This window comes from Puma concolor, chromosome A1 (assembly GCF_028749965.1).
Source record: "Puma concolor isolate L17-30 chromosome A1, mPumCon1.1.hap2, whole genome shotgun sequence".
In the NCBI taxonomy this organism is placed as follows: Eukaryota; Metazoa; Chordata; class Mammalia; order Carnivora; family Felidae; genus Puma; species Puma concolor.
This window is the reverse complement of record NC_141667.1, coordinates 191991171-192006402: the sequence shown is the minus strand read 5'-3', so window position 1 is coordinate 192006402 and position 15232 is coordinate 191991171. Positions and strand designations below refer to the sequence as shown.

The window sequence follows — 15232 nt, the reverse complement described above, 5'->3', positions numbered from 1 at the left end:
ACAGCCTTGGAAGAAGCCAACAGGGAAGGGCAAGGGCCAGACACCAGATCATCTCTCAGAAGAGGGAAAACTAAATTCCACAATTGAAAAACAATTCAATCAAGCAGCCAGTGCACAATATTTAAAGAGGTGGGCAACAGGCACTGGCTGGTGTTCAGAGCGAGCAGCAGGACTGGGGAGGTCCAGCACAGAATAACGAGGTACCCCAACAGGCACAGAGCATGCTACTATAGACCTGAGAGGAAGAAATATTTAGAAACCAAGCAAGAAGGCCATCAGTTTAATTTTAGGTATACTCAGGAAAATCTCTCGGGGTGCCCAGCTACTGAGAATTAAATGGCTGAAACCAGGGCAAGAGGTTAATTGAAAAAGCTCGGAGCCGTTTAGGGCCTGAAAACAAATTAGCTTATTGGTTTATAAAAGGTCTCGGTCATAAATGTAGTTTTCCAAATTATATAACCTATTACTGAAAATGTCTATGAAGATACAACTGTGAGAGGCAAAAGAATGCCCCATTTGCTCAATCAGAAGTACAGTTTGACTTAGAAGCTAAAATTGATAATAAACTACTCAAAAGTTACATAAAATTGATAGTACAAAGTTCCATGGTTTTAACTTTGAGAACTTTAGAAATGCATGTAAAAATTCACAACAGTTTCAAAGTGGAAACTATTGAACTAGTTAACTAAAATAAAAGAACCGAAGCAGCAAATTTAGGCTTCTATATTTAGCCGGGAAAATCCCATTACTTGGAGATCCTCTTTCCAACCCAACCTCTTACAAGAAATTAAACTTGGAAGAGATCAGTAACTTAAAAAATAGTAACCCCCATATCCTTTTGGCAGGGCTGCCAAAACCTGTGTTAGATTATCTGAAATTAAACCTACCAAAATTTTAATCCCATATTTTTTCCCTTTCTAGCTTGTGATTATGGATTATCAGGAATACATTAAATAACATCCAAAAGCTTAAACATAGAGTTTTCCAAACTTAAGGGTTGTTCAGTATCCTTTCAAAGGTAAACAAAGAGGCTAACATCATTATTTTACTGTTACTTTATTTAAATATGTTCACAAAATCTAAATATAAACTTCATGTGCTTATAGCTCTAGTTCTTAAACAGCTCTAGAATCAAAATCAATTTTCAAAATCCCCATAAACACACGTATAAAGCCAGTAACATTTCTATTAACATGTGAGGTGAAAGATATACTAATCAGCTTGATTATGGTAACCCATTTCATTTGATATAAAAACATCACATTGTCCCTTTAAATATACACAATTTTTATTTGTTAATTATACCTCAATAAAGCTGAAGAACAAAATAAAATAAACTACTGTATTTTAAAAAAGTGACAGTGTAAAAGTTTATAATACTAACAACTAAAAACTCATTTTTCAACAACTGAATTCTACAGTAAAAGGAAACAGGCTTTAGAATCTGCCTGGACTATTACAAACCTTGTGTCCTTGGGGTAACAATGTAACCTTTCTGTACCTCAGTTTTCTCATCTGTAAAACAGGAGGAATACTGGTACCTACTTGGCACAGTTACTGTAAAGATAAAATGTGAGGGGTGCCTGGGTGGCTCAGTCCATTAAGCACCTGACTCTTCATTTCAGCTCAGGTCATGATCTCACAGTTCGTGGGTTCCAGACCTGCATTAGGCTCCACGCTGACCGTGTAGAGGCTGCTTGGGATTCTCTCTCCCTCTTTCTCTGCCCCTCCCCTGCTAAAGCTCTTCCACACGTGTTCTCTCTCTCTCTCGCTCTCGCTCTCGCTCTCTCTCTCTGTTGAAACAAATTAACTTAAAAAAATAAAAAAGATAAAATATGATAACCTGGGAAAAGCACTAAGGTAGCTACCATCACCGAGCAAGAGCTCAATAAACATTAGCTTTTAAGGATATGCATTGAAAAGCTACTCAGATAGACATGGAATGATATATGTAGTATCACGTTATAAACTTAAAGTAACAAGCCAATGACATCCTTAGTTGATGCCCCCTAATGAGTTAATGTTATATAGACCATATTTCCAGCAAAATCTTTTTCTTGCTCAATAATTCTTAATATACTATTAAATTAAATTATAATCGATCTGTCCCTCATCTTACAAGGGGCTACGTCTAAGTAAGTAAGTGCATGTGACTTGGTTCAGACATGTCAACATGGCCCAAATGAGATGGGACTCTAAAACAATCACCCTGATGATTTTAACAAAGTCCCTGGGATTGAAAACCAAAACTGAGTAAACATTGTTTGCAATAATTATTCAGTGTAGCCATCATCTTATTCACCAAACAGTCAACTCTATTTCTTTTTGCCTGGTTTTCTTAACAGCCAATATATCAAACATGCTGAATGCTGTTACTTCTCTGGATGCAAACAAATAAAACTTTAGTTTTTGCAAAATCTTATCATAATTTAACATTGGGATGTACTCCTAAAAAACTGTCTATTCCAGGAGCACCTGGGTGGCTCAGTTGGTTAAGTGTCCGACTTCAGCTCAGGTCTTGATCTCGTGATTCATGGATTGGAGCCCCGTGTCAGGCTCTGTGCTGACAGCTCAGAGTCGCGAGCCTGCTTGGGATTCTGTGTCTCATTCTCTCTCTGCCCCTCCCCCACTTGTGCTCTGCCTCTCTCTCTCAAAAAATAAATAAATATAAAAAAACTTTTTTAATTGTTTATTCCATCTGCAGAACTTAAAACTTTGGCTTGAAAGGTAAAGTTTTAATTCAACATATGGATAGTCTGAGGATACCTGGCAGAATAATGTTTATCTTGGGCAGATATGCAAAGCTTTAAGCTAGACATTGAAGAGTTCCTTAAAAATCTGCTATAGTCAGATTTTATCCCTCCTCACACTCATCTTGAACTTTCAAGTCTGAGTACAACTGCAAAAATAACCAAGGAAACAGAAGTGGTCATATAACCCAACAAATGGATAAAATCTTTGAGGGCAGTGGATCCTCAAACTGTGGTCCCCAGGCCAGTAGACTGAACATCACGTGGGAACTCGGTAGCATCAGAAAGTGAGTGCAGGGGTGCCTAGGTGGCTCAGTTGGTTAAGCATGTGACTTCGCCTCAGGTCACGATCTCACAGTCCATGAGTTCGAGCCCCGCTCTGTGAGTTCGAGTTCGGGCTCCATGCTGACAGCTCAGAGCCTGGAGCCTACTTCAGATTCTGTGTCTCCCTCTCTGACCCTCCCCCGTTCATGCTCTGTTCTCTCTGCCTCAAAAATAAATAAACATTAAAAAAAATTAAAATTGAAAAAAAAAGAAACTGAATGTAGTGCTTTAACAAGCCTTCCAGGTAATTCTGATGCATACTCACGTTTGGGAACCAGAGCTCCGGCTTATGATAAACAAGTTCTGATACTGAACAGTCTCAATATTCATTATAACTAACACTCCCTCACAACTGGGAGGTTCTGGGCACACATTTTTACCTTTCCCCCAGATATCAAAGTCAAGACTCTACCATGGAGCCAGGGCAAATTAACCTCCAACTCAGATCAGGAGGAGGAGAAGGCACACACACACACACACACACACAAACAAAACTATAGCAAACACAAAAGGAGAGAGAGCTACCTGTCTAGAATGGCACAGTCTACTCAGGAGGCAAGGAGAAAAATATGAAAACTTCCAGATTTCTATTCCTCCAGTTTCCTGACTAGTATATTCCCATCCCTCAACTATGAGTAAGAATTTCTGAGAAATGACCTTTTGAAAAATACCAACAAAAGTAAATTGAAAATCGGTTACCTGAATAAAGCTCAGAAAATGCTAAGTGTTTAAGAACAACAACAACAAAAGTATAAATTTAAAGGACTTAGAGCTGGAAAAAACTGGTGGCAAGTTCTTTCTTTTTTTTTAATGTTTATTTATTCTTGAGAGAGAGAGACAGAGACAGAGCACAAGCAGGGAAGAGGCAGAGGGAAAGGGAGACACAGAATCTGAAACAGGTTCCAGGCTCTGAGCTGTCAGCACAGAGCCTGACGTGGGGCTCAAACTCACAGACTGTGAGATCATGACCTGAGCTCAAGTCAGAGGCTTAACCGACTGAGCCACCCAGGCACCTTGCTGGCAAGTTCATTTTTAAGAATTTTAAGAACACAATTTATAAAACCTCTTTGAAATTACATTCTTTCAAGCTTCGATAAATATGTACATTAAAAAATCAACAAAAATTAAAGTAATAAGGTTTTTGTTTTTAAATGGTTGCTCAGTCTATACTTAGGGAATATAATTTTCATGCAGAGTCTCATGCTAATGATAATTCACCTCTTCAATCTCTGACAATATTTATATAAACACTAACAACTGTTGATTTTTTATATGGTAAAATAGATATAACATGATACAATTTCTGCTTTTTAATTGGAAAGTTAAGATAATGCTATATAGTCTCTTTCTGAAAGTAGATAAAGATAAAAATTTGAAGAATATTAGGGACCTACCCTAGGTCTTAGAGAATCACATATTCTTAGTTCTTCAACCAGTTTTTTTTTTTTTTTTTAATTTTTTTTTTCAACGTTTATTTATTTTTGGGACAGAGAGAGACAGAGCATGAACGGGGGAGGGGCAGAGAGAGAGGGAGACACAGAATCGGAAACAGGCTCCAGGCTCTGAGCCATCAGCCCAGAGCCCGACGCGGTGCTCGAACTCACAGACCGTGAGATCGTGACCTGGCTGAAGTCGGACGCTCAACCGACTGCGCCACCCAGGCGCCCCTCTTCAACCAGTTTTAAGTCTATAGCTCAATTTATTCCAATGGGAGTTTTAAACTAACATATAGTTAAGTACTTTTACTAGTTGAAATATCGAAATTTGGCCGAAATAAGGCTGACATTCCTCCTGTGCAAGACCACACAGGCTTGAATAAATGGGAACCAATCTGCACAGGCATATATTTGATCTAGAACTGGTTCATTTGCTCCTGACCTCCTCCTCTCTCTGCACCTGGGAGAAACAGTTCACTAGGCCATTCTGGCTGAGTGCTCCTTCAGACCCCACATCCTTAAATTGACTCTGACCCACCAAGAAGGTGTGGAGACAGAGGGCACATCACTATGGCAACTCCCCACAACAGACCCAAGCTGCTAGCATAGGACTCCCATCTCAGAAGTCACATGTTGATCCATCCCCCAAAAGATATGTGAGCAGATACTCGGCAAAACCTTGTCATTTTATATACGGAAACCACAATCTTCCATCTCAGTGGCTGGGCTTGAACACAAACCGCCATTTAGCTGTGGTCACCGTATATCCTGGTCTTCCCTACACGGTCCAGGTTTATACTTGTTATGTCTGTGTAATTATTAGTGGTACCTCCTTTCTCAATAAAAAACACTCTAGATTAAACAATGAATTTTATGGTCTCCTCCAGACAGGCCTATTTCAGGAAAGGGACAGGCATGAGAGACAAATGAGAGGCAAGTTTATTCATGGATGTTTGCAGGCCTACCGCTCTAGGCTACTTTCCATACTTTGTTCAGTGACTGGACACCTTTTAACAATGATCTTAAAGCCCAACTAAATAATTCTCCACTACAAATGTAGAACTCAGAGGGGGTGCATGGGTGGCTCAGTCGGTTAAGCATCCGACTTCAGCTCAGGTCATGATCTCCCGATCTGTGAGTTCGAGCCCCACATTAGACTCTGTGCTAACAGCTCAGAGCCTGGAGCCTGCTTCAGATTCTGTGTCTCCCTTGCTCTCTTCCCCTCCCCCACTCATTCTCTGTCTCTCTGTATCTCTCAAAAATGAATGAACATAAAAAAATTATTACAAATGTAGAACTCGGATGCAAAACAAACAGTAGGTCTCTTTCCTTCTGATCTCAAAGGTGTCCAGAACCATCCAAAGCCTACTCTATGTGAGGCATACCACTAGATGATAATAATGTGAGGAATCCATCCCTTTAACCAGTTCAGCTGTAGAATCATCACTTCTGAGAATTTTACTTCTAAATTCTTCCCCCCAAATGGCCCTAACTCTCCCTACTATGAGAGCCATACCAAATGGATTCAGATGCTCACACGGAAATGTGGCAAAAAGTGCACAGTGTCTGATGACTGCACTTGTCCATTCGACAAATGTTTATGAAAAAGATAGAAAGTGGCAGCCCTTAAATCTCTGAGGCCAAACCTCAGATGTGTTTTGTTTGGTCCAGATAGAAATCTTAAATGTTTAAAATAGTCGCTAATCCTTTAAAACATAAAGTCATATATAAAAATCCAGATTTCCACTCTTAGGAAATCAGAAGCTCTGACAACACCAGGCCTGTATCTTTTTAATACAGTTTGCAACTGGTGCTGTGTAAGTAAGTCCTTAAGAAATGATGGCCACTGTCTAGGCCTCCACAGTCCTCACTCAACCATTCCCAGGCATTTGAGTTCGCAACCACTTACATACTGCTGGAGATAATCCTTAAGGGAACAACATCTGGCCTTTCAAATTAAGGATCCTCTGCCAGGATTCTCTATGTTCAGAGTAAACTGGAATCCATATCTTTAGATCAAAGACTTAACTGGGAAATGGCAATAAACAGGAAAAGTTTTTTTTTTTTTTCTTTTATCAAAAGGACATATGGTTTCCACTGCTCCTACAGGATCAAAAGGGAGAAATGAGCCTAAGCATGTTATTATTTGTAAAATAATAGCACATTCAGCCTTAAACACCTAAATACATAATTAAGGTAAATAAAAGGGCATGTTTTTAATTGATCCCCTAACAATGAATCTGGGAGGGACTCAAAAGCCACAGTGAAGAATTCAAATTGCCATGACCCAACCCCCCCAACATAAATAAATTTCTACTATCAGTGAAATTAGCAATGATGTATCATGTATCACATCTGAACAAAATGACTTCAACATAAAGTACCAAAAATCATAAAACATTCCTCAAAGCCCTGGAAAATGCAACTTCTTCCTCCTTACTGACAGAACCAAAAAAATCTTAATAAAAATGGTGAGAACTTTCAGACACAAAGAACTGCTGCACTCCCATTTTGACAGGGGTGAAAGCTAAAAATAATCTTGGAACACATAAGCACAAAGTGATGTTCACTTTAATCATGGTTGGGATGTTTAGATTATCTGTAAAAAGGTATCTCAACATACATCTAACAGTGTCATATATGTTAAAACTGCTCACTTCATAATGGGAGCTCTGGATGTGGATATTAACCTAGTTTATGAAATAACTGATTAAATCTAAGACAATAAACTTTCATTTTCTTCAATTCAAAGGCTACAGGCCTTTGGTGAAAAATTACTGGTCTTTCAATTACAGTCACTAAAATAATGAACTAAGGGGAGTCCAACTCTGGATTTCGATTCAGGTCATGACCTCCGTGGTTTGTGAGATCCAGCCCTGCATGGAGCCCTGCATCAGGCTCCACAATGACAGTGTAGAGTTGGCTTGGGATTCTCTCTCCTCTCTCTGCCTCTCCCCTACCATGCTCCCGCCCACTTTCTCTCTCTCAAATAAATAAACGTGGAAAAAAATAACGAATTAAGGGCGGAAAAAGCCTTATTTATAGGATGTTTTTCTCCTTTGTTGTTAATTTCCCAGCTACCAAAGGAACTGCCACGTGTTGCAACTGAGACTATATTTAGATCTAGATAACATGACTTTTCTAAAGAATCTAAAGTACTTTGCAAACATCAAATAACTATTTTTAGAATAGCACTTTGGGGTTTGTCATATAGTAAAAACGCTTTACACTTACTTTAAAACCAGTTTTCAAAGACATAATCACTGTCATAAGGTTTTGTTTAGATTCTTGTCGCCATTCAATAGAAAAGCGCGCCTGTTTTTAAGGAAGTAAAAAATGCACTGTTTGGTAACAGGCACCTCGATTTAGTAGACTTTGGGGAAATCTTAGAAAACAGATTTTGACCTCTTTTACGACACTGCTGTTTAAATCACCCAAGTTGATACTGATTCTGTCTCCAATGAGTGCATAAAAAATTGCAAAAGGAAAAAGTTTTCTTTCCACTCAACGAATCTAAACGCAGATTCCTATTCTGCTCGCTGATAATCTGACAGAGTCCGCTAACTTCTCCGCTCTGAAATAGCCTCCCAGCTCCCAGACCAGCAGGTGCTGTTGTAACTAGGACTCCATGGTCCAAGTGGGTTAAGGTGCAGAACTCGACCAAGACCGAGAGCGAGTGCAGGGCCTGTGGGAACCCGACACTCTTCCTTGTTTTACACACACACACACACACACACACACACACACACACACACACACACGGCCGGGTTTGCCATCTCCAGTCACACCCCAGACACTACGGTCCTTCCCAGACGCGCGCAGCTCGCTGCGTCCTCCTGTAGCGCGCACTCTCCATCATCCCGGGACCACTCTCCGCCTCCTCCCCTCTCCCCTGCTCCTGCAAGGGTTTCATTCCCGCCGTCCAGCCGGCCCGCTAGCCCCGCACCCAAGCTCCCGACTCCTGGTCCTTGGGGCAGGAGGAGTGGACGCTGGAGCGTGCCACGTGGAAGGCGCGCGCCAGGAGCCCTGACCACAGGTCCTTCCCGAGGGGTCCCAAAGCCTCCAGCCCTGCTCCTCCCCCCGGGTGTGCCAGACCCGCCCCCGCGCCTCCAGACGCCGTCTTGCCTGGTTGGGGTCTGTAGCGCGGAAAACGTGGCAGGCCATCTGCGACTCGGGGTCGTCTGGCTGCGCCTTGATCAGGTAGGCAAAGTAGGTGAGATCGTGGCTGTTGTGAATGAAGCGCGAGACGTGCTGTGCCTTGTGCTCGAAGATGAACACGGCCGGGTTGGGCTGCGCGGCCGCGGGGCCGACGCCCCCCGCGGCCCCGGCGGCGGGTGCGGGGACACAGCGCAGGAAGGGCGCGCTGAGCACCAGAAGCACCTCGCGGGCGGCCGGCGCCCCGCAGCCGCCCGCGTCGGGCTTCTGGCTGCGCCGCCGGATCTCGGCCATGAGCCAGGGCAGCATGGGCAGCGTGGTCCTGTGGTCCAGGCACGACCCCCCCACGTACCACAGACGGAACCGCTTGTCGCCCGGCTTCCCGGGGCCCGGCTGTGCAGGGGCGCCCGGTTCAGGCTCCAGGGGGTGCGGGAACGGCTCATCCTGAACGCAGCTGGGGGACTCCATAACTCGCGCCTCTCGAAGGCACCGAGGCGGCCGGGTAGGCGCGCCGCGCCCCCAACTCTCGCGCCGAAGGCGCCGCCGAAACTGTGCCAACTGCCGCACCGGCGCCCGCGCCCGCTTTTGGCACGGCGAGACACCGAACTCCTCGCTTCAGCGGCCCTGCCCCATGCGGCACTTCCCCGGGCGAGGCTCGGAGACTCGGGCGGCGGGCACGGCGGGAGCGCCCCGCGGCCGGACTGGCAGGAGAGGGCGGGTTAAATCGTCATCCTCCTTCCTCGGGCTAGCGCCGAGGGACCGAACTTCCCCCTTCCTCCGCCGAGGGCCCCGCGCCGCCGCCGGCCGCCTCCTGCTCCAGCGCTGCAGAGCCGCTGCGACCGCCGCGCTCGCCTCGGGCAGGCGGAGGGAGGCTGGCTGGGCGGGGAATGGGCTCTGGGAGGGCGGGGTGACTTGGGGCGGAGCTGACTCCTACCAGGGTGACCGGCTGTCACCTGGAAGGTCGGGGCCGCCGGGCTTCGGCGCGATCAGCCGTGCCTCAGGAAGGGCGTGCGAGAACTGTTCACTGGAAAATAACCAGACCCAAACGTGGCCACGCTGGGCCGCTCCCCCAGCCGTCGCCGCGGCCCAGCTCGCTGCTCCTCCTCCCGGCTGCTCCGGTCCCTCCCTCGCTCCTTCCTTCCTTCCAGGCTGCTACTTTAACTGAGCTGCTACCCCGCCTCCCGTCCAGCGGGCGGAGAGAGCCTGGCCCCTAAAAGCTTTTCGGTGAAGTCACCTCTCCGCCTCTTCCTCCGGCCCCTGTGCCAGCCCGCCCTTCCAATCCGCCCCTGGGGCAGCGACCCCGCTGCAGGCCCGGCCACTGCCGGGATCGACTCGCCCTCTCCTTGGTCCCCGACGTCTCGGTCCTCCCGCGCGTCTCTGCTGCCCCCTGGAGAGGCGGCCCCCTCTCAAGAGGGCGTTGGGATTTCTGTTTTTTTGAACAGCATTTATTTGCGTGGCTTCAATTCCTTCTGAAGCCTGCGTAATAAGTTCTGAATCTTATTCCAAACAATATCCAAAAGAATCCTATTTTATTCATTCTACATACCCAGCTCAGAGGTGTAGAGATTTCTCACTCTTTTATGTGCAGTAATCTGTAGTTCCACGGAACTCGAAAGACATTTAAGGGATAATTTGATCATTCTAACTTTAAACCAGAAAGAAAAGTATTATTTTTTTCATTTGAGCAAATTAGATTCTCGTTCTTTTTACTCTTACTGAATTGTAATGAATTCGATAAGAGGTAAACAAAATAAAAGGGAAAGACTCTGAAAGTTCCCACCTCTCTCCAAAGTACTTCCAGGAAGAATGAAAATCCAAAACCCAAAGGTTTCTCAGTGTTTTCAGTTTAATGATATTCTCACTTTCTGTAAAGCCTTGGAACTATTTTTTATCCTATTTATGTAAGATGGCTATGGTCAATTGTCACTTTTCCTGTGTTCAATTTCTGGGTACATCCTGGTGATTTTATTGGAAATAAACATCCGAGCTCCAAGATGGAGACCTTATTAATTGTTTAGGTTTAGTCATTTGATTTAACCACTCTACCACTTTGTGCAAAATAGACCCATGTCCTCAAGAAGCAGTGAAAAGTTCTTGGAATGTAGATTGAAACCTTCTAGAACCTTACCAGTAACTCTCTTATTCAGATCCCATTTTCCTAGGCTACATATGTGGGATCCATAAAAGAGAGGGAAAAAAGAACAAAGATCTGGGGAGAGCATCGTTCCACCAAGTCAAACAGCTTGGAAGCTGGGATTGAGTTCGAAGTCCCAGCAGACCATTTCCTACTGGTCAAAGAAAGTGAAGCAATAAACTTGCACTCATTGATAGAAAAACAGAAGAATTGTCTTTTATCATTGCCTCCTGCTCTGAAAGCCTTTAGCCTTTTCTTTGTAACTTTTTTGTCATGCTTGTCTTAGTATGCATTGAGTATTATTACTGCTTACCAATATCTGATCCTCTCTGCATACCGATACAAGAGAAGGCAGCTCTTCTCTGCCCCTTAAAGTTGGGCACGGTCTTAAGACTTGTTTTGGCAGTGATGACTTGGGCTGCATCTTAAACAGAAGGATTTAATTGCCAGTAGTCTCCACTCCAGCCCCCTTTCAGCTCCAGGGATCATCATGGAAACATGTGCATATGGAGGCTGCTTGTAATCAATGCAGCCCAGAATGCTGAGCCAGCACAAAGAGGAGAGCTGTCCTGCAAGAAATATCTCCTGAATAGTCTTATAGGCATCACCACCTATGACATCCACCTTCCATCCAACCCAACATCTACTTTTTCCCCTACTCACACATCCAGACACCAGACATCACCTCCATCCCCAACCGCATACCGGGCTCACTCTCCATGGGGCTTCACAGGTGCCTTCCTCTCCCTATTGCTCTTCCTGTCGCTCCACAGCTTGAACTTCCCTCATCCTTCGCTACTTTAGTGTCCATTCATTAAGGCGCAACTCAAAAGTCACTCTTCTGTGAAGATGTTTCTCACCAATCCAGAGTTAGCAGGCCTCTCTTTGCTCTTTTTTAATGCATTCCTCTATTATAGCTCTTAACGCATTCTTTGTAATTCTCAAGTGATTTGTCTGTGTCCCCCACCACAAAGAGGGCATCTTGAGAGGGATTATTTTTTTGGCCCATATTTTCCTCCAGCCAGGTAGCCGATATGTAATAGGTTCTTAATAAATGTTGAATGAATGAACAAATGAATAGCAAATTAGAATTTAAGAACCCGAAGATTCAAATGAGAGTTTTAATATCATAGAGGTGATGTACCAAGTGATTTAGTTAGCTAATTTCATAAACATACTAAATGTGTCTACCAGCTAATTATCAAGTACTAGAAAATAATAGGATGCCTCCCTACAGTTGTAATGGAGCTCCGAATGGAGTGGCAAATAGAGCGCAAGCATTCGTGACTGAATAAAATTTTGAGATAATAACAGGGTTTTCCCTCTATTGTTCCTTTGTTCCCTGTGACCTTCCCTCAGCCCGGGCAGCCAGGGCACTGCATCTCCTCTGCTCCAGTGGAAGGATGACACAGCAGAATACAGATAACAAAAGAGTCCATTCTTAGCCTTCAGGTTTCAAAAACTAAAGACTTGGCAAAGGCAAAAGATTTAGAGTATGTGCTCAGAGTCAGTTTCTCTTGCTCTAGATACTTAGAAAAGTTTCCCCAAACTTGGAAGATGGAGATGAAGAAGGAATAAATAAGAGGTAACTACTAGGAAACCAAAATACAATGTATGACTTTCAAACCAGTAGAATATTTATCCATTTGGTGGAAAAGGGAAGAGAAAAAAAAAAGAAAAAAAAAAAACAACAATGAAACAAAAATAAAGTGTGATAAGTAGAAAATTGAAAACAGTATGGCTGCAGTAACTCCAAATAGCAACTATAATGTAAATTAGTTCACCTAACCCACAAAAAGGTAACAACGTAAAGTTATCCAGGAATCTGTTGTTTACAGAATCAGTTTTACTTATTTTTGTTTATTTATTTATTTTGAGAGGGAGAGTGAGGGGAGAGGCGAGAAAGGGAGAGAGAATACCAAGCAGGCTCCACACTGTCAGCCTAGAGCCCTACCTGGGCTCAAATTCAGGAACCATGAGATCATGACCTGAGCTGAAATCAAGAGTTGGAGGCTTAACTGACTGAGCCACCCAGGCACCCCTACAAAATCACTTTTATCTGTTTTAAAGGATATTTTTTATTTTATTTGTTTATTTATTTATAAACGTTCTTTGAATTTTTTTTTTTTTTTTAATTTACATCCAAATTAGGTAGCATATAGTGCAACAGTGATTTCAGGAGTAGATTCCTTAGTTCCTTTACCCATTTAGCCCATCCCCCCTCCCACCACCTCCATAACCCTCAGTTTGTTCTCCATATTTATGAGTCTCTTCTGTTTTGTCCCCCTCCCTGTTTTTATACTATTTTTGTTTCCCTTCCCTTATGTTCATCTGTTTTGTCTCTTAAAGTCCTCATATGAGTGAAGTCATATGATTTTTGTCTTTCTCTGACTAATTTCACTTAGCATAATACCCTCCAGTTCCATCCATGTAGTTGCAAATGGCAAGATTTCATTCTTTTTGATTGCCGAGTAATACTCAATTGTATATATATACCACATCTTCTTTATCCATTCATCCATCGATGGACATTTGGGCTGTTTCCATACTTTGGCCGTTGTTGATAGTGCTGCCATACACATGGGGGTGCATGTGTCCCTTCGAAACACCACACCTGTATCCCTTGGATAAATGCCTAGTAGTGCAATTGCTGTGTCATAGGGTAGTTCTATTTTTAGTTTTTTGAGGAACCTCCATACTGTTTTCCAGAGTGGCCGCACCAGCTTGCATTCCCACAAAATCACTCTTAAAATGCAATCATACAGAGGGGCATCTGGGGGACTCAGTTGGTTAAGCACAGGATTCTTGATTACGGCTCAGGTTGTGATCTGAAGGATCAAGCCCCTCTACGGGACTCTGTGCTGACTGCTGGGAGTCTGCTTGGTTTTCTCTCCCCTTTTCTTTCTCTCTCTCAAAATAAATAATAAATAAACATTAAAAATAATTAACACTCATATAGAAACAGTGCAATAAACAAATAGAAGAAAGTATATCAGGCATAGATAAGTGAAAATAAAGCCAGGGTAGTGGTTTCAATATCAAATTAAATAGAAAGTAAACTAATGAAGGGGGTCACAAAGAAAATTTTGCCAGTGAAAGTACTAAGAAGATACTATTTTTTAACACATAGACACTAAGGAAATTGATTCCAAATACATAAAACAAATAAAAGACTGACAGGAAACATAAATACATCAACACTTTTAGTTGATGACTTTAACAAATCATTCTCAGATACAGTAAAATTAAATAAACTAAGAACAATCAAATTTATAAGTTTGATGAGTAGAGAATGCAAAATTTTTATAAAGTACCTGTGAAAGAAACAAAAATTGGCAGTGCACCGTGTCACACAAGAAACCCATAAATTCCAAAGAATTGCAATCATATAGATCATGTTTTCTGACTATTATTCAAGGCAAATCCAAAACAAAAACATAGGTTTTAAAAATCATTATGTCTGAAGAGTAAAAACATAATGTTGGATAATCCTGATCAAAAAGAAAATTATGAAAGAAAATTCTATTATATGGAATTAAGTGATAAAATGATTTTATGCCAAAACTTGTCAAATACAGGTAAATGTATTGATTAATAAAATAAATAATAATAAATAAATAATAAATATTAATAAATAAATAATAAGTAATAATAAAACTAAAATAATAAATAATAATAAATAAAATAAATAATAATAAAACTAAAATTTTAAAAAAAGAATGAATGAAAGTAAATTAACTAAAAATTCAACTTAAAAAAGTAGAAAAACTGTCATGGGGAAGCCCAAAGAAATAATTAAGGAGAAAGTAATAGAGATCAATTTAGATATTAGGAAAATAAAAAATGGGAAAATAATAGAAATTAATAGCAAATAACAATCTCTTCATGTCTATAAATCATCTGTATTTCTCCTTGAAGTATTTGGTGCTCATATCTTTGCATTTTTTTTCTTAATGTTTTATTTATTTATTTATTTATTTATTTATTTATTTATTGAGAGGGAGAGAGACAGAGAATCCAAAGCAGACTCCACACTGTCAGCACAGAGCCCAATGTGGGGCTCGAACTCACAAAAGAACCCGCAAACCATGAGATCATGTCCTGAAGTTGAACACTTAACCAACTGAGCCACCCTGGCACCCCGCCCACCACTTTTGGTTAAGTCTGGGTCAAATTACAAAATTATCCTGTATGTGGGCATTAAGGATAATAACATTTTGTCCAAAATATATTTCGTATGTTTTTCCCAGTTTATCATTTATCTCTTTTGAACATAACAAAAAGAAAGAATACAGATTTTTTTGTTTCAAACATTCATGGAATATTCAAAGACATTAACCACACCTTACCTTTTGACATTAAGATGTCTTGACAAAATGTAGGTAATTATTCATTTACGTCAGCCCACACCTCAAATACAGGCATTACTTATT

The 15232-nt window shown here is 42.0% G+C and overlaps 2 protein-coding genes across 9 annotated transcripts in view; one reads left to right on the top strand and one right to left on the bottom strand.

Moving 5' to 3' along the window:
* Positions 1 to 15232, bottom strand: part of TBC1D4 (TBC1 domain family member 4) — a 209071-nt gene that overhangs the window by 192370 nt on the left and 1469 nt on the right. For 7 of the 8 annotated variants that reach the window (XM_086710257.1, XM_086710266.1, XM_086710274.1 and 4 more), the window contains exon 1: positions 8636 to 9583. The exons of the other annotated variant lie outside the window; for it this stretch is intronic. In XM_086710257.1, the coding sequence (XP_086566383.1) occupies positions 8636 to 9133 (498 nt within the window). In that variant the 5' untranslated portion in view covers positions 9134 to 9583. Of the gene's footprint in view, positions 1 to 8635; positions 9584 to 15232 lie in introns of those variants that run through there. 8 annotated transcript variants of the gene reach the window in all.
* Positions 8687 to 15232, top strand: part of UCHL3 (ubiquitin C-terminal hydrolase L3) — a 101021-nt gene continuing 94475 nt past the window's right edge. The window contains exon 1 of the mRNA XM_086710322.1: positions 8687 to 8710. The gene's annotated coding sequence lies outside the window, so the exon portion shown is untranslated. The remainder of the gene's footprint in view (positions 8711 to 15232) is intronic.